General features: G+C 39.6%; 2 protein-coding genes and 1 long non-coding RNA gene across 3 annotated transcripts in view; 2 read left to right on the top strand and 1 right to left on the bottom strand.

Moving 5' to 3' along the window:
- Positions 1–1,863, top strand: part of nfkb1 (nuclear factor of kappa light polypeptide gene enhancer in B-cells 1) — a 43,214-nt gene extending 41,351 nt beyond the window's left edge. The window contains exons 23-24 of the mRNA XM_051954622.1: positions 166–295; positions 377–1,863. Coding sequence (XP_051810582.1) covers positions 166–295; positions 377–477 — 231 coding nt within the window. The 3' untranslated portion in view covers positions 478–1,863. The remainder of the gene's footprint in view (positions 1–165; positions 296–376) is intronic.
- Positions 1,864–3,463: 1,600 nt separating this feature from the next.
- Positions 3,464–16,910, bottom strand: LOC110968979 (ubiquitin-conjugating enzyme E2 2-like). The gene is made up of 7 exons (XM_022219004.2): positions 16,509–16,910; positions 9,461–9,524; positions 9,346–9,377; positions 7,301–7,378; positions 7,039–7,144; positions 5,622–5,715; positions 3,464–3,978 (listed from the first exon to the last, which is right to left on the bottom strand). Exons 1-7 carry the CDS (start codon positions 16,530–16,532, stop codon positions 3,933–3,935), a joined length of 444 nt encoding a protein of 147 aa, XP_022074696.1. The 5' UTR covers positions 16,533–16,910; the 3' UTR covers positions 3,464–3,932.
- LOC127535792 (uncharacterized) lies at positions 10,231–11,975 on the top strand. Its single transcript, XR_007944675.1, has 2 exons — positions 10,231–10,344; positions 10,560–11,975. It is a non-coding gene; the product is annotated as an uncharacterized LOC127535792 (long non-coding RNA).
- Positions 16,911–18,194: the final 1,284 nt, after the last annotated feature.

The following is an 18,194-nucleotide window of genomic DNA, read 5'->3' as shown; positions in this document are numbered from 1 at the left end:
TCTCCGTCTCTACCTTTGTGTAAGAGAGTTTCCAGGTAGCTTTGAGCCAGTAGAGATGGAGACAGTTGTGATCCTGACGTCCATCCTCAGACAGTTCGACGTCCTGGATGGATGGAGGTGAAACATCTCCATGAAGCTAATCGATGCTGTTGTTGATCTGTGCAGGTCTCAGGAGGGACCATCAGGGACCTGCTGGCTGGTCTAAGGTCAGTGGGGGAGAGCAGAGCGCTGGGCGTCCTGGAGGGGGCGTTGCGTCGCGACCAGGGAACGCCGCCGCCGACCGACGAGACGACAGGTGAGTGCGCCGTCGCCATGGTTACTGCAGGTCGTGTGACTTGGTTCCGGTCTGACGACTGTGGTTTGTTCGTCTCTGCAGGTGACGAACAAACTCCGGTCGCTCAGGTCCAGGATCTGAAGGGGGACGTTCGGATCGACAGTGGCGTCTGCGACAGTGGGGTGGAGCTTAGCACGGCGTAGACGTCTGATTGGTCCGTCTGGTTCATCCATCCGAGTCTTCAGAGGACGCTGACGGTTCCTCATCAAACCTTTTAACCAGTTTTAAGTGAAACCTGTTTGTTTAAAAACGACGAGTCAATTTGAGCTGAAGACTCTCCGACAGACCGGGTTCCATCTCACTTCCTGTTGGTGTCTTCCATGAACCACAACTCTGAACTCCCAGTGGTGGATCTGAGGATCTTCTGAGGATCTTCTGTCCTGATAAGGCAGACGTCTGCAGGGAAAAGGTGCTACCAAACTGAAATGATTGTAAAGAGTCGGTCCAGATCAGGACTCGCATGTTCTCGTCCACAGAGAGTTTAGCTCCTCAGTCTGAGAAGTACATAAAGTTTAGTCGTCTCAAACCATCAGGAAGCAGATAGACATGAATTCCTTTTTCAGATTTGACTCAAAAGCAGCAGATTGAGAAACCAAAAGGATCAATCAGAGCCTCTTTATCTCCAGTAACTTCATTAATGATCAGAGTTCTACCTTCAGACTGTAGATATTTCTAGAGGTGGGTCCAGATTTATCACCGTTTTCTAGTAAATTCATATCAGTATCCTCTCATGGACTCATTGTTGGTTCAGATTCTCCTCAGTCGTCATTTAAATGATGCTGCAGGAACGAACACATTTTAATACCTTCAGGAAACAGAAGCTCACGTATGATGGATTAGAAGTTATTTTACTACAGAGTGAATCCTGTCCATAGATGATTCTGGTTTCTTCTTTTATCCTCTATAATTGTTCTGATCAACCACCTACCAACATGCTGATTTGAGCCTTGAAAGTTTACTCAGAATGCTCTTTTTCCTTTAAACTTGTCCAGAATGACTCAAATTTTGTGCAAGATGACTCAAAAGAAATCCAAAATATCCCCAAAACTTACTCAAAATAATCAAAAAACGTCTCTTACATGAGCCAAAATTGTCAAAAATGATCCTTTCATCGTCATCGGCTGTTCTTTTAAACATCTTTTCGTGGACGAACATGTTGTAGTTTGTATCGACGACCTGAAGACGTCCCAACGTCTCGTGCGATTTTTAAAGATTAAATATTTAGTGTTTTTATAATTTTACCTTCTGCTCGTCTGTCACCGGCTACATCAAGCTGTTCTCCAATCGTCTCTAGTCTGACCTGACCTGTTTCAGCACAAAGTCTGGAAGCAGAGGGGAAACCGTCAGCTGACAACGCAAAGCATCATGGGAAACGTAGTCCAGAGCTGCTGCTCCTTTTCAGCATGAAACCAAAGCTTGATTCTGTTTCACATCGTATTTATGTCTTCGCTCTGCACTGTACAGTTCAACAGGAGCTTCTGGTTGGTCGATTGTTTTTTAAAAATAAAATGTTTGTTTTTTATATTAAACTGGGTTCAGTCTTCTGTGTTTAAACTTCTCACCTCGGCTGTTGGAGCGCCTCCTCCTGGTCGGTCCTGGTCAAGGCTGATTCAGAACAAAACATGATTTCTGCAGACGAGTTTCAGTAAAACAATCATTTAGCTGTTTTACTTCCTGTTGGCACGTCGAGTCCAGACTTAAAGAAAAACTCAACATCAGTCAAAGCTGCTTCAAAAACTTACAGAAGTTTAGATCCACTTCTTCCAAATGTTGGCAAAGATTTCTAAATGACATTAAACATCATTTACAAAATGTCAGTTTATGGAAAATGAGTTCACGATTAAGTCCAGTTTGTAAAATTTAACTGTTAAAAATTCTGCTGTTCTGAAGAAGTTTCCAGAATTTGTGTTCAAAGTAAAGGTTTCAGTTTGACTCAGAGAAAACGATTCTTCATCACATCTGAGTCCAAACATCCAGACAGAACCTCAGAGAACCAGAACCAGCCCTAAACCGGTTAAATACCAGCCTGTATCAGGTCCAGAAATCAACGTAGAACCGAGTCCAAAGAAGTCCTAAAACTAGTCCCAAACCTGGTCCAGAACCAGGTTGAGTCCAAGTGTAAAAGACGTCCAACAGTATAAAACTAATCTAAACCAAGTCCAAAGTCAAGTCTTAAACGAGTCCAACACCAGATCTACAAATCTATCCAAAACCAAGATCTAAACCAGATCCAAAGCAGCTCTTACACTAGTCCAAAACCTGGTCCTAAATCAGTCCAAAACCAAGTGTAACACAAATCCAAATCCAGGTCCAGAACCTCATAGAAAAACAGTCCAAGCCAAGTCTGAACGAGTCAAAAAAAATCTACAGCCATTAAAAAAAATAAGCCCAAGACCAGTTTAATACAAGTAAAAAACAAAACAAAACAGACCAAAACTAAGTCCAAAACCAGTAAAAGAAAGTCCAACAACAGTCCAAAACAAGTTTAAAATGTGGTTTAGACTGGCTTTGGACAGTTTTTACTGCTCTTTAACTGGTCTTGGACTTGGTTCGTTCATTGGCTGTGGATTTGTTTTTGGACCCGGTGTTGAACTCTAAATACGTCAGAAAAACTGAAAGTCCAAAAAAAAAATCAATCTAGAACTTAAAACCAAAATCAGTCCAAAGCGAAGTCTAAAGCAGGTGTAAAATGAAGTTAAAACCAGTTTAACACCAGTAAAAGTGATCAAGTCTAAAACAAGTCCAGCAGCAGGTCCAATAATCAACCCAGAAGAAATCCAAAATCAGCTCCATAAACATTCTAATACCAAGAAAAAAAACAGGAAAAAAACAACAAAAAATAAAAAACATACAAAAACAGGCCCTAAGCAGGTTTAAAATGAAGTTAGAACCAGAACAACACCAGGTCCAAAACCAGAACTCTGCTCTCAGCATCACAGTAGAACTGAGGCGAGTTTTCCAGGAGTTCACTGATCAATAAAAACTATTGATGATGGATTTTTGGGCCAAAATCAAATCAGAATGAAGTCATTTCTGGTCATTTAAATTCAGAAATCAGAGAATAAAGTAGAAATCCATCATCAGCTTCAAACACAAGCGTCAAAGTAAAAACAGGATGAGAGGAAAAAGTGCAATTTGTTCAACTTTATTGAGAAAAACGTCACAGAGCTATTAGTTGATCGATCAGCCGCTGAGAGCTTTTTTCTTTTCAGTGCAAAAACCGGAGACAGTGTTGGATGAAGGATGAACTAACGGCTCGTCTAGAAACAAAAAACAAGAAGGAACCCAGAAAAAGCCTCTTTTTTTAAAAGTGGACACGTGTGTTCTCAGCAGCACGTGAACCCATCGCTGACATGCATTATTGATTATTGATTGGCGTCCTCCCGCCGCTGGAACGGCCTCCGGTCCACTCTTCTTCGTGGGTTTTTTCTTTTAGTTTTGCAGTTGGCACATTCACAGCGAAGAGTCCTCGAATTTAAAAGCGTCGGGACGAAAGAAACAAACAAAAACGTGAACAAACTGCGGATACGGCGGTGAAAAGGGGGCGTGGCCACATGAGGATCAAACCGTTAATCCAGCAGCGAGCGGCGGCGGCGGGTCACATGGCGTATTTCTGCGTCCAGTCCTGAGCTGTCTTGTTGTACCTGCAGGGATGAAACAGGTGATCAGCGGCGGCAGCGTGACGCGTTTCCGGAACGATGCCATGCCGCAAACACAACACACACCTGGACTCTGATTGGCCATCACTGAGCTGCTGTTTCACGTCTAATTTAAACTAAAAATCAAAAAGCTGCAGCAGCTCAGAGAGACAGAAAAGTCAGCATCTGAATATTCTATTTTAACCTGTGATCCTAATCCATAGATCTCCATGGTAACGGATGTAGAAAACGGTTGTAAGGTTTATTTTGGCTGCTTGAGTTTCTGTGACATAAAATAAAAAGCTAAAAGTGGGAAACAGATGAAAGAAAACCACCTCACAGCTGCATCCGTCAGTATTGATCATTTTAAAGGAAATAATGGTGTTTGTTTTCCTCATACATCCTCGTCTACATCCCTCTGACTTCATTTAATCCAATGAATACTTTACTTTGTACGTTCATTTCACCAAGCACACAGTCTGCAGGTGTTTTCTGAACCGTATTATGTCAGACTGTGCTGCATGCAGCAGAAACCACATGTGGAGCCATGCTTTGCTTCAACGTTCACACGTTTGGCTCATTTTATAGAAAATCTAACAAAAAAACCACCAGAACATCTGGTTCTTCATCTGCAGTACCTTCATCAGTGATCAGAGTTCTACCTTCAGTCCACAGAGGAGGCTCCACATTTCTCACCTTTAATGGACTTTTCCAGCAGACAGAACCACGACATTTAGGAGGAGACCCTGTTTGTTTCACTGTTGTCTCTTTTTGTGGTAATTCTGATTCTTTTAGTTCAGATTGTGAGTGTTTTTTGTGGTATATTCATTGGTTTTTGTGGTGATTTGAGGTCTTTTTGTGATAATTTTACATAATTTTGTGTCTTTCTGTGGAATTTTCACCTGTTTTTGTGGTGATTTGGGCTAATTTTGTAGTAATTTGGACCCTTTTTGTGTCTATTTGTGGTAGTTTTGACCTTTTGTGGTGATTTTGTGTTTCTCTTTAGTAATTTTGGCCCTTTTTTGGGATTTGGTCTCTTTTTATGGTTAATTTAAAAAGTGATAGATTTGGACATCGGCATCTTTTTCTGCTCATTTTGAGTCACATTGTGGCATCTTTGTGATTTTTTCATCTAATTTAAGTAAACTTTGGTTGATTTATTCATCTGAGTGTTTATGTGAACTCACTGTCGGTGTTTTGTGTCGCGGCTTCTGATGTGTTTTTATGGTCATTTTGAGTCACATTCTGGTTATTTTACATCTTTTTCAGTTTTTAAGTTGTGAGGATCAGAACTGATGGAAAAAGTCCATTAAAGTGATAAATGTGGAGCCTCCTCTGTGGACTGAAGGTAGAACTCTGAAGTTACTGCAGATGAAGAACCAGATGTTCTGAGGAGGTCTGTGGGGTAAAAACTGAGTGATTTTGGTACAAAATGAGCCTTTTTGCTGACAGAGGAGCAGACTGGTCTTACCCTCACAGCATGGCATACTTCTCTGTCCACTCCCTGGCTAGTCTGTTATACCTGAGACCAAGCAGCAGACAGTGGGTTAAAGCTCCTTAAACTGCTGCTGATCAGGCGGAGCTCCAGCTGCTGACCTGACTTCATCTCTGACCGCTGAAGCCGTTCCTTCCTCCAGCTGTGAACTCACCTTACTGGGTCTGTTTTGTAGATGCGAGCGATCTCTGGCACTAACGGGTCGTCAGGGTTCGGGTCACATAACAGAGAACAAATGGACAAAAGGACTGCAGAGAGAGAGAGAGCAGCGGTTACACAACGGCTCACCTTCATCACCACACAACACATTCACTGGATTCACTGCATCAACACAACAACGTCAGTTATACAAACGATCCAAACTGGGTCCAAAATGATCCAGAATTACAGAAAATTCCCCAGAAAAAAAAAATCCGACTAAAATTTTCTCAAAATATCCCAAAAAATCGTCCAAAATTACTTAAATCTTTATAGAAGTAAACTGAAAGAGAATGACACAAAATTTGTCCAAGATGCTTTAAAAATTTTACAAAACGACTCAAAATTTGCCTAAAATGACTTAAAATGATCCAAAATAAGAAGTCATTTGTTCAGAATGACACGAAAATTCAGAATTTCTCTCAAATCCTTAAAAATGACGTAGAATGAGTGAAAATTTGTCCAGGATGCTTTAAAATCATCCAAATGTCTCAAATGACTTGGGAATGATCCAGAATTGCAGAAAAGGATCCAGAATCATACAAACATTGTCAGAAATGACAAAAGTCTTCTCCAGATGACAAAAGACCCAAAATGACTGAAATGTGGTCAGAATGAACTGAAAATGATTAAAAATGACACGAGGAGGTTAGAAGAGGAGTTTATGATTTCTGTGGTATTTTAGGAGCGCTCTAATCCGCTCTGCTTCCAAAAACAGCAACAATTTTCAACGTTCCAACGGTCTTTGAACACATCAGTCGTGTGATTAGAAAACAACCAAATCTGTCATTTCACTTTAAATAAAACTTTATTCTGTGTGTTTCACTTTAATTTTGCTTTTGCTGCAAAAAAACTATTAATCTTCAACTTTTCAAACCGTTTACAGGCATCAATAAATTAAACTGAAAATCTGAAGACAAGTGATTAAAAGACGTTTTTTAACATTCAGCTCAACTTTTATAAATAAATGAAACATTTTTAGAGGTTTCTGCAGAATCTACAGTTTTTAAATACAAATATTGGCTATTTCCTTTAACAGGACATTTATGTCTTAAAATCGGATTAAAATCTAATTTTTTTAGATTTAGAACTCTAAAAATCACTGTGAAGCTGCAACAAGCAGCCAACAGCGCCACCTGCTGGTCATCACGGAAATCATTTAGGAGACTAAAACTGATTAAAAAGCAAATAAATGAATCATTTTATTCAGTCATTGATTCATTTAGATGCCTCTAAATATGAGGACAGGATTAATTTTAACTTTTTTAACCGTGTCTTGTAGTAAAAATGCAGTAAAAAAGTGTTTGTCTTTATTCTCTCACTAATCACCGTTATCTGTGAATGAAACGCTGCATTTCTTTGCCGTTTCTCACCTTTAGAGATAGTTAATGCTGGAGACCACTGTGATCTCAATATATCCAAGCAGATGCTGCCGTTACTGTTAATATTTGGGTGATAAATTCTGGTTGTGAAGGCGACCTGAAGTGGAAACGAGCAGAAACAGTCAACAGATCAGTCAACAGCAGAAATACACTAAACAAAGGTAAACTTTTCTTTATTTATCAGCAACACGTCAAGCAGAACATTTTTAAATAGCTGAGAAGTTCAGTGAGAGGACGTGAGGCGTTCACTGACCTTGGGTGGTTTGAAGGGATAATCTGTAGGGAAATGAATGGTCAGGAAAAATACGCCGCCCTGGTAGGGACTGTCAGGCTGGAAAACAGACAGCAATAAAACAAATGACTCTTCAACTCCAATAAATAGGTGTTTTATTATAGAGGACAACTTATAAAAGCACAACACCGATATCTAACATAAATGGAGAATAAAACGCCTCCAGCTTAGTGAAATGATCTTAGAAGGTTCCTAAAGAACAGATTTGTTGATTTTGACTTATTCTTCATCCTACTCCTGTTCTTGTACATGGGATGTGCATATTCTGTGCTTTATAAATTGTATCCATTTGTTGATTTTTTTTAATGCATCACCATGGAAAAGAATAAATGAAATGAAATTTGTCAAAAATACTCAAATCGTGTCCAAAATGGTCCAGAGTGACTCAAAATTGGACAGAAATAACAAAAACATGTTAAACTATTCAGAACTCGTCCTAAACTTGTTAAAAACTTCATGATGATAAAAAGTGCACAGTCACTTGAAAATTGGTCACAAATATTCCAAAAAATGTCCAAAATGACTTAAAAAACCGTCCAACTGGTTTTAAAACCAACTGTGATCATCAGTATTATGGGATGTATCCAGGTGTTAACAGTTCGGAGCAGGCAGGGCAAACTAGTAAAGACATTCATTTGGCCTTCCCCTGCAGTAGCCGACGTTCCTGTTGACACCACCAGATGGCGCTGCAGACACAAGTGGCCTTTGTTGGTTTATTTTCTCTTCTTCTACGTTGTAGCTGCACTGAGCCCTGCCTTAGCAACGAGTGGATCAAAGTAAAGAAAAGTGGACAGCGAGTGTTTCAGAAGGAGTGGTAGACTAAATATTTTTTCTCTGAAGTCCCTTCAAAGGCTGCACGTCTTATTTGCTATGAAACTGTTGCGGTTTTTAAAGAACAGAGCATCAGCCGGCACTTTTCCACGAAGCATGCTAACTACGCTAGCAACCAGTCAGCGCAGGAACGGACAGCTACGGTCAGAGGCTGCAGACACTCAGCAGAACACGTTTTTTTTCTGCAAACTACGATTAAAGAGTCATGCACGAAGGTAAGTTATCTGCTAGCATCCCAGATAGAAAAGGCTAGCAAGAAAGAATGCACGGCAGAGACAGCAGGTGTGCTGTGTTCAGAAAGAAAAAACTAATGTGAAAAAAGTAGTTCATCAGCAGGACAGTTAGTGGCCGCGTTGAACTGATGGACGAAGACTTAACCAGCTCACTGAACCAAAAGGTCCTTCAAGCTGTTTTCATTAGCACTGGATGAAAGTAATGACATGAAAGACACTGCTCAGCTTTTAGTGTTTATTAGAGGGATTGATGAACATTTTGAGACAACAGAGGAAGTTTTGACCATGAATCCATGAAGAGTAAAACACGAGGAGAGGACTGTAGGACAGGATGAACACCAACAAAGAACACCTCAGATCCATCCTGAGAATTACCACAACCAGACTGACTGTTCCCACGGAAACGGAACATGAGTATTCTTTACTTTGTCAGTCATGTCTTTTACATGGAATTTATAGTAGTTTGTACGATCTCCAACCATCTGATGCTGGTCTGGCCCATCTGATGAATTTCAAAAGTCACTGTGCCCCCCCCGGTTTGGAGTTAGAACATTTTTTCTGATAATTCAGATAAAACTTTAAAACTGCATCTCTGTTGTTTCAAATTATTAAAAAAAAGTCCAAAAGACTCAGTTCTTCCAAAATGACTCTAAAATGTAAAACCAGATGACTAAACTGTCCTGAAAGCGTTTGAAAATGACTCCATGGAGCCAAAAAGTGACCAAACACCTCCAACTTAATGACAGTGTCTTGGAAGCTTCCCAGAATGAGAACAAATTAGTCCATAAACTGTAAACATCTCCAAAGTGTCTCCAAGGTGAAAAAACTTTTGTCCAGAATAAGTTAAAATGTGCGCCTGTGGTTTCAGTTTATTAGAATCTGACCTACTCGTCTCTGTCTGTGATCATTTATTGATTAATGCAGAAGCTGTTGGATACTTACAGGCCCCATAATAGTAGCTTGCCAATGAAACACTGGAAGAAAAGGTGAAAACAGAGAATTAGTGATGAGTGTTTCTGTTTTCATGTCCTCTGAGCAGATTAACGGGGAGACTTACTGTCTTCACCGACGGGTCCAGCAGAGCACTGAGCAGGAGGATCTCTGGACAGGTCGGTTAGCTCCTGCACAGAAAACACACACAGGTTACACACCTTCAGCATCACCTCTGCAACTTCATTTTGTTAAGATTGTTTTACCGTAAACCATCAGCAGTGACAAACGAACCCATTTCTGTTAAAGAAATACGTTGATTTAATGTCTGAAAATTGTTTTATAACAACCTTTACAGCAACAGTTCTGGTTGGAAGAGAACACCTCAACGGTGCTGACAGAACCTGAGGCTTACAGATAAATTCATCTCAAACAAAGCTGCCAGATCTCCATGGTAACTGATGCTGTGGAGCTAGATCTCCATGGTAACTGATGCTGTGGAGCTAGATCTCCATGGTAACTGATGCTGTGGAGCTAGATCTCCATGGTACCTGATGCTGTGGAGCTAGATCTCCATGGTAACTGATGCTGTGGAGCTAGATCTCCATGGTACCTGATGCTGAGGAGCTAGATCTCCATGGTAACTGATGCTGTGGAGCTAGATCTCCATGGTACCTGATGCTGAGGAGCTAGATCTCCATGGTAACTGATGCTGTGGAGCTAGATCTCCATGGTAACTGATGCTGTGGAGCTAGATCTCCATGGTAACTGATGCTGTGGAGCTAGATCTCCATGGTAACTGATGCTGTGGAGCTAGATCTCCATGGTAACTGATGCTGTGGAGCTAGATCTCCATGGTAACTGATGCTGGGAGCTAGATCTCCATGGTAACTGATGCTGTGGAGCTAGATCTCCATGGTAACTGATGCTGAGGAGCTAGATCTCCATGGTAACTGATGCTGAGGAGCTAGATCTCCATGGTAACTGATGCTGTGGAGCTAGATCTCCATGGTAACTGATGCTGGGAGCTAGATCTCCATGGTAACTGATGCTGTGGAGCTAGATCTCCATGGTAACTGATGCTGTGGAGCTAGATCTCCATGGTAACTGATGCTGGGAGCTAGATCTCCATGGTAACTGATGCTGTGGAGCTAGATCTCCATGGTAACTGATGCTGAGGAGCTAGATCTCCATTGTAACTGATGCTGTGGAGCTAGATCTCCAAGGTAACTGATGCTGATCTGGTCTAGAGGAGGCTTTTGTTCAGTTTGGGAGTTAGTCTCTCAGTAACACCAGCCTGTAACCAGTTCTCGTCTTCATTATCCTCTCAGTGATACAGAATCTCCTGTTGAGCTGTTTAGTAAAAATCCAAGTAAATGAAGCCGTGCAGCTACAGAATCCCACACTGCATGCATGTAAATGTATAAATATGTTTTGGTGCTTGGTTCTGATTAGTTGTCCAGTCCGTTTTATGCTGCTCAGATCAGAAAATTATCACAGAGAAGATTCTACCAATAACACCAGTTTCACTTTGATTTCCACGTCTCCTTAATTCTGGGACAGAGTCGGATCTAAATGTTGAGCACCATGTTTAAATATGTGAACTGAATGTGTTTGGAAGGCCCCCCCCCATCTATAAAGTCATTAAAAATGACGCTACTTATCAGTCAGTAAACAGACAGCAGTAACCAGGTGGTATCTGTGCTACACATCAGCTTAAAGGCCAAGTAGGGTTTTATACTCTGTTGGATGTTTTTGCTAATATGACAGGACTAAAAAACAGTCACAGCACGGAGTTAAAACAAACCGTGAAGGTGAAACATGATTGGTCAGTTTGGTGCAGAGGAAGAGTGAAGTTATTTCAGCTCTACATGAGACAACAGGTACCATTTTTTGGTTTTTTGTAGATGAACACAATGATCAAAAACACAAACAGCTGGAGCTAAAATCAATGCTCTGAGTTACTGTGACCTACGGGAACAACCATCCCAGTCAATTCACAGGTGTTACCATCCCACATAAACAGGAACAATCCATATCCAACAGTGACTTAGAGCTTCGTTTGGTCTTTGTAAAGTCGCCTTAAGGCCTCTTGTGACACTAGAAGCTGAAGGTTTGAACGACTGATCAGGACCTGCAGACAGGCTGCTGAGCAGGGCGTTCCAGAAAAGTAAGTCGAGGCTTGACGAGTTCAAAGACTTTACATCTAGTATCACAGCGAGGTGATCTAACATCTGAGCAGCAAACCAGCTGATCTGATCGCTACTGCAGTTACTGGAGATGGTTCTTTAATGTGGTCCTTTTGATTCTTTAGTGGAGATCTTGTGTCTTTCTGTGGTATATTCACCTATTTGGAGGCATTTTGTAGTACGTTTGTGGTGCTTTTGTCTCTTTGTGCTGATTTTGTGTCTATTTGTGGCAGTTTTGGCCTTTTTGTGGTCACTTTGTGTGTTTTTGTGATACTACACTTACCTCTTTGTGCCAGTTTTGGATCTACGTTTCTCATTCTGTGGTAATTATCCAGCTTTTTTAGTCATTTTAGTGTCAGTTTTTCCCAGAACTCAGATGTTTCTCCTCCTAAATGTCATGGTTCTGTCTGCTGGACTGATGAAGTTCTAAAAAAGTCCATTAAAAGTGATAAATCTGGACCTTTTCATCTTTTCCTGGTCATTTTGTGTCACATTTTCTCAAAAACAATCCAGTTCCAGCTCCTTGAATGTGAAGCTTTGATCCCCGTCTGCCATAAAAGACCAAATGATTACTATTGATCAGTAATGGACATTATTGTGAGTCGTGTAGCTCAGTGACACATGTAGGAAGCCAAGGATCATACAAACATGCTGACTCGTGATCACTGAACTGGAATGTTTTCTGTCTGTAAATGTGACACGACATGAATCCAGACGACGACCAGCAGCCACGGTTTTATCTGAACATGCTCATCTTCAGGCGCTTTGTGTCAGAAAGTGTAATTACTGTGATTTACTGGATGTTGTGCTGTGGGTAGAAGGCCGCTGATGGACGTTAAATAGCCGACCCACTAACGGTGCTGTGATGTCGTCGTCTTACCGGATAAACTTTGCAGGCGGTGAATCAAACTCTAAATATTAGACAGAGAGCCTCACATTTAACCTCCTGTTAGGTTTGGTTCTCAGGAACAGCAATCATCCAATAAATATAGTTTATACCTCATTAACTCCATTCTGAACCATTTCTGTTAATACTTAGTGCAGCGCTGTTCTGCAGCTCTCACAGATCAGGATCAATGAGGACACTTCACTGGTTTGTATTTGAAAAATCAAACTTTTTTTAAATGCACATTGGAAATACCTACATCTACATAGAACAGTTTATATGAGAGATTTAAAAAATACTTTACAGGTTTCATTTTATGGAGCGATGTGAAGACAACCGTTTTCATCTTATTAAGCCAAGCAGTAATACTTTTAACTGTCCTTTTTTCACTTTAAAATGAGTCAGTCAGACCCACAACGTAACAGGAGGGTTAAAGGACAAACGTTTATTTATCTTTCTTTAAATACTGAATGTGGGAACGTTTTTAGGACACAAACTGATCAGTAACCATCTATAAACAGGTCAGCACTCAAAGACCAACGTCATTCTTTCTACAAGTAAAATAATCTAAAAATGCTGAATTTCATCACCACCCTCTGGTTATAGATCAAATAATAAATAATACTAATATTTAAGACAACAATAACTTTATCTGCATGTTCTACAAAGACTCAGCCTGAAGCGATCCAAACGCGTACGTCAGAATGAGGGAACAAGACTTTAATAAAGTTAAGGAGATGAAACGCTGTAGGTGGAGGACGCCGTAAACCGAGGACCTGCTGCATGTCAGCACTGAACAGAGAAGCAGCCGTTTCATATTCCTGTTAAGAAATATGACCAAAAGTATTCTATAAAACCAAGCGTCGCTCTTTCTCTAAATACAAACATCTGAAAAAGGCTGAATTTGATAACGAGATGACCCGCTGTAGATCAGATACGACAATAACTGCAGCTCCTTATTGCTACACAGAGCAGACTTTAGCAGCTCAGCCTGAAGCTCTGAGTGTCGTGTGAAAACAAACCGAGACTTGTTGGTCTTTATTGATGTGTAAGCAGCAGCTTCTATTTTTGCTCGGATACAAGAGTGGAGAGGCCAGATCAGGATCCAGAGACGAGGGCGAGGCGGGGGGAGGAGGAAACGCTCGGCCGCTTATAGGACGGCGGCTTTTATTTCCAGCCTGCAGGTTTCCCTGAAGCCAAACTGGCCCAGAGCGTCGGTATGTGACATACAAGATCATCTTTCAGGTTTGACCGACTTTAGGAGCAGCAGCAGAGCTTCAGAAGAACTTTTAAAGAGCAACGTTACAGCCTCTATCACTCACATTATTCTAAACTGGAGTTTTCATTAAGGTCACTAAATATGTCTTCTGGAAAATCCTCACGTCCTCTTTGGAAACGCCTCCTATTCAATGTTCACCAGCCGCTATAAATTAGGAGGAAAGTCACAGTATAAAGAGTTTAATTAACCGCTCATTCACCAAACTACACCGCCAAATAAAAAGTGAAGTTTCATCTGCACCTTGCAGGCAAAAGTCATTTAACGCTTTGAAACCCTAAACTTTCCAGCAAACAGGAAATGAAATGATCTGCCAGAAACTGTAAAAACAGAACGATAACTCGTGGATTTTCAGCTTTCCAACAGTTCTTGAACTAATCACTTCTGGTTCCGTTGGGGAAATGAACCAAACTCAAGCTTTAATTGGTTTGTAATGACTGAATTCTGTAAAAGACAAATTCTCCCCTCGTTGGTGCAGATGTGAAGCAACGGTCACGTTTAAACAGTTCTGAGATGATTTGGCTGAACTGCAGGCAGAGAGGAGTAGGAAAGCTAAAAACACTAAAGAAATTCAAGCTTAGTTTTCTGGATTTCTGCCATTCTGCACAGAAGACTTTCCTGAGGCCTTTTTCATGGTTGTTCTGTTTCTATTTTATAATGCAAAAAAAAAGAGGAGAAACACCCCAAACTGCCTGGAGTTCAGAGGTTTAAAAGCGTTTTTAAAAGTGGAGCTGAAGTTCTGCAGACGGAACAGAAAGAAAGAAGATTCTGGAAAATGATGCAGTTTGGATTATTTTTGCTGCCAACTCTTGTTTTCCTTTCACTGTTAACTAAAGCTGTCAGATAAATGTAGTGGAGCTGAAGTTTCTATATAAATAAAGTAATTTAGGGAGTGAATCTGATTTTGTACCACAGAATAACTGTCAGAATGAATAAAGAAAACCCCAGTATCAGCTTATTTCTGCAGCAAAATAATGCTGTTACATGTTTAATGTAATATCTGCCAGACAATTTAGAAAATGTATTAGAAATAGAAAATAAAGCGTGTTGTTAAAAAAATGCCAAAAATAAAACAATTTATCTTTATTTGGAAAAAAAAAACATTAAACATACAGTGAATATTATGTTGTTTTTTTAAAATATACAATAAATTATAAATGGAGCCATTTCAAAAGTAAGAAATGTGAATTCATACAAGTTTTTAGTCATTGAGGACAGTCTGAAATAATTCTGGACAAATTTTGAGTCATTTTCACAATTTGTGAGTAATTTAGGACAAGTTTGAAATTATTTTGGGCAAAAAAAGCAAAGATTTCTTTCTTTGAAATGTCAGAAAATAGTGAAAAAGATGCTGAATATTCCCAGAAACCCAGGTGAATATATTCCCATTAACAGTTTTTCTGACAGTTGAAGCCTGAAAACAATGAAAGATTTGCTTGTATATATAACCCTAGCCCATTTTCACTGAGTATCAGTCTGCAAAAACTAAAAATTGTCAATTAGCTTTTTGCATATCTGTTTTAAAATGACGACAAGTTGATCAATAATCAATATTTCTACCAATGGATTTTCTCTCAAATGACTTCTCATAGCTATTTCAGGAATGATCAGTGGATTCCAGAGGTATAAAATGTCAGAAATAGTGAAAAATTGATGCCCTATAGAACAGATTGTTTTATCTGAGTATCAGTCAAAAGAAAAATATTTTGTCAATAATCAATATTAACTTATCAGAAGCTGGCATCAGCAAAGTTTTAGCATTTTTCCTTCAAAAATAAAATCATTGCCAATTAACAGTTGGTCTAAATTTGCTATTTTTTCCCCTCACAACTAAAAACAACAACAAATATTTCCATTTGAGAAGCTGGTAACTGCTTCTGAGAAGGTTTTAGTATTTTTTGCTAATTAATCAGTCAGTAAATAATAATTATTCCTGAAAAATAAAGTCAGTATATTTAAATTTGCTTTTTTTCCTGTCTTAAAAATAAAATTTGCTGCATTTACTATGATAAAAAAAAAAAAAAAAAAACTCAGAAATGTTCATATTTGAGAAGCTGTTGAGCAAAGTTTTGGCATTTTTAATAAGTCAGATAATTGAGAAATGCAAAAAAATTGAACATAATCTAAAAGCTTTTATTTTGTAGGTGTCAGTCTTCAAAAATATAAATACTTTGATTACTTTTATAGAAAACTGGAAAATTAACAGATATTTATATTTGAGAAGCTGCTAATTGCCAGTTAAATGTCTGATTATTCCCTAATAAATTAACATCACTGTTTGTTATTATAGAAATATGTAGATTAATATAAATATTGACATTTAATAGCTGATATTTGTGACTTTATTTTCCTTTTTTGCTCCAGAAATGGAATAAATTAAGGATAATTTGCATACAAACTGCATATTTAAAGGGCTGCTAATTCTGACTGGGTATCTGTGAGGATAAATCCGGTGTCTGTGCCTCCAGTTCCTCCACTTAGGTTTTTTTTTTTTTTTTTTTTTGGATGAACATCTCACCAGGAGGCCTAATGGACATCCAGTCCAACCATTGTCTGACATGGAGCTCTGCGGTGCCGGTGCCGTGCTGGACGGGTTTCTGCTGTAGAACCTGCCGGTGCTACCCATAAATAAAACCCGTAGGAAAAAAAACACAAAACGTCCCGACACGTCCAGCTCGCACTGACACCGCAAAACAAACACAGTTTAGCGGGTTTAAGGTGAAATGAAATGTGAAGAACGGGCTAACGCTGCTAGCCGAGGAGCTAACAGCCCAGTGGAGGCTAACCGGGGTTCGAGTTAAATGTGAAAAATGTTGTGTTTTACCTTAGAAATTCGTTTTAAAGCCATTGTGTTCTGAAGAAGGGACCGGCTGTCGAGGAGGAAGGAGGAGGTGGAGGAGGAGGAAGTGGAGGAGGGCAGGCCAGCTAGTTGCCGCTAACTAACTAGCATCTAGGACCTTGCTAGCTTTGGTGGCTTTAGCTTGAGGCGCTAAGCTAGCTAGCTGAGCTGCGCATACGCCGGTTTTTAAAACGTTTTTCCCGTTAAATGTCGTCGTTTTCCCAGCTCTAACTGGAGGCTGACTCCCGGTACGTCAGCCCCGAACACAGGCTGACACCCCAATAACCGACCGGAGCGACCGCAGCGGCTCAAAATGTCTTCCGTTACACAGAGAACCGGGAGCAGGAGGTCTCACTCCGACTCGGTTTCCAGGCACCGAAAAAATAAAAACACAAACAACATGGCGGCAGCGGCGGTAAGACCGGACGGACCATCTGTAGGACCCCGGGGCCAGGACCGGTCCGGGCCCCACAACGGACTCATTACACCCAGCTAGGAACACCTGCTAGAAAATAATAAAATCTGGTTTAAATCTTTATGTTTTAGCATAAACGTCACAGATTTTTATTAGCTCTAGAGTTTTGTTAGTTTGTCAGCTTTCATAGTAAACAGAACATGGACAAATCCAGCTTCCTAAATATGAGTAGTTAGTATTTTTCCAGTTTTCTGTTATAGTAAACGCAGCAAATTTTGTTTATTATGACAGAATGAAAGCAAATTGATATAGATTTAATTTATTTTTGGGGAATAATGACTATTTTCTGGCATTTAGCTGTAAATTGGTCGGGGAAATAAACATTTTCAAAGAAAAACATTAACAGCCTAGTAAATATGAATATCTGTTATTTTTCTATAATAGTAAATGCATTATATAATATTTTGTGACTGATAGAAGTTAAATTATATTTTATGTTCACTTGGATTTCAGGGAATAATTTTGTAAAAAATTCCCAATTTTCTGACCTTACTGATTTTTGTCAGTTAATTAGCAAAAATCCTAAAATGTTACTCAAATCAGCTTCTCAAATGTGAATATCTGTTAGTTTTCCAGTTTTCTATAACCGTAAACAACAACAGAATAGCAAATTTAAATACAGTGACTTTATTTTTAGGAAATAATTACTATTTACTGACTTTTAGCTTCAAAATAGGGGGTGGAAATAAACATTTTGATCCTTGCTCAGAAAAAAGCCAATTCGTAAATATTCACATGGTCCTGGGGAAATGTTTGACTATTTCAGACATATTATGAACCTGACAGTTAAATGATTATTGTTGTTAGCCTCCCAGTTTATCCTAGAACAGTTAATGCAGCATTTATTTTTCCTTTCAAATTAATAACTAATGTTCACTTGTTTTAACAGTAATTAACAAATTATCATTAATTTCTGAGCACTGAATGAATGCTAAGTGGCAGAAATACAGATAATTGATGAATTGGAATCATTTAAAGCCTCCAGTCACCTGACCTGAACCCATCCAGATGTTTGGGATGAGATGGAGCTCAGAGTGAAGGAAAAGGACCAACAAGAGCTCAGCATCTCTGGAACTCCTTCTAGACTGTTGGAGAACCACTTCAGGTTCTAGCTCATGAAGCTCATGGAGGGTTTTGTTTCCTCCATAATTCTAGATGTTCATTCATAGTTTGATGCCTTCAGTGAGAATCTACAA

This window comes from Acanthochromis polyacanthus, chromosome 10 (assembly GCF_021347895.1).
Source record: "Acanthochromis polyacanthus isolate Apoly-LR-REF ecotype Palm Island chromosome 10, KAUST_Apoly_ChrSc, whole genome shotgun sequence".
Taxonomy (NCBI): domain Eukaryota; kingdom Metazoa; phylum Chordata; class Actinopteri; family Pomacentridae; genus Acanthochromis; species Acanthochromis polyacanthus.
Note: the sequence above shows the minus strand (reverse complement) of the source record. Positions and strands in the feature narration are given on the sequence as shown.

Coding starts and splice junctions, on each gene's coding strand:
- LOC110968979 (XM_022219004.2), bottom strand. CDS start 16,532: ATGGCTTTAAAACGAATTTCTAAG. Junction 9,525..16,508: donor CTTTAAAACGAATTTCTAAG/GTAAAACACAAC, acceptor TTTTCTGTGCAG/GAGCTAACCGACCTGTCCAG. Junction 3,979..5,621: donor TACAAAACAGACCCAGTAAG/GTGAGTTCACAG, acceptor TCATCCCTGCAG/GTACAACAAGACAGCTCAGG.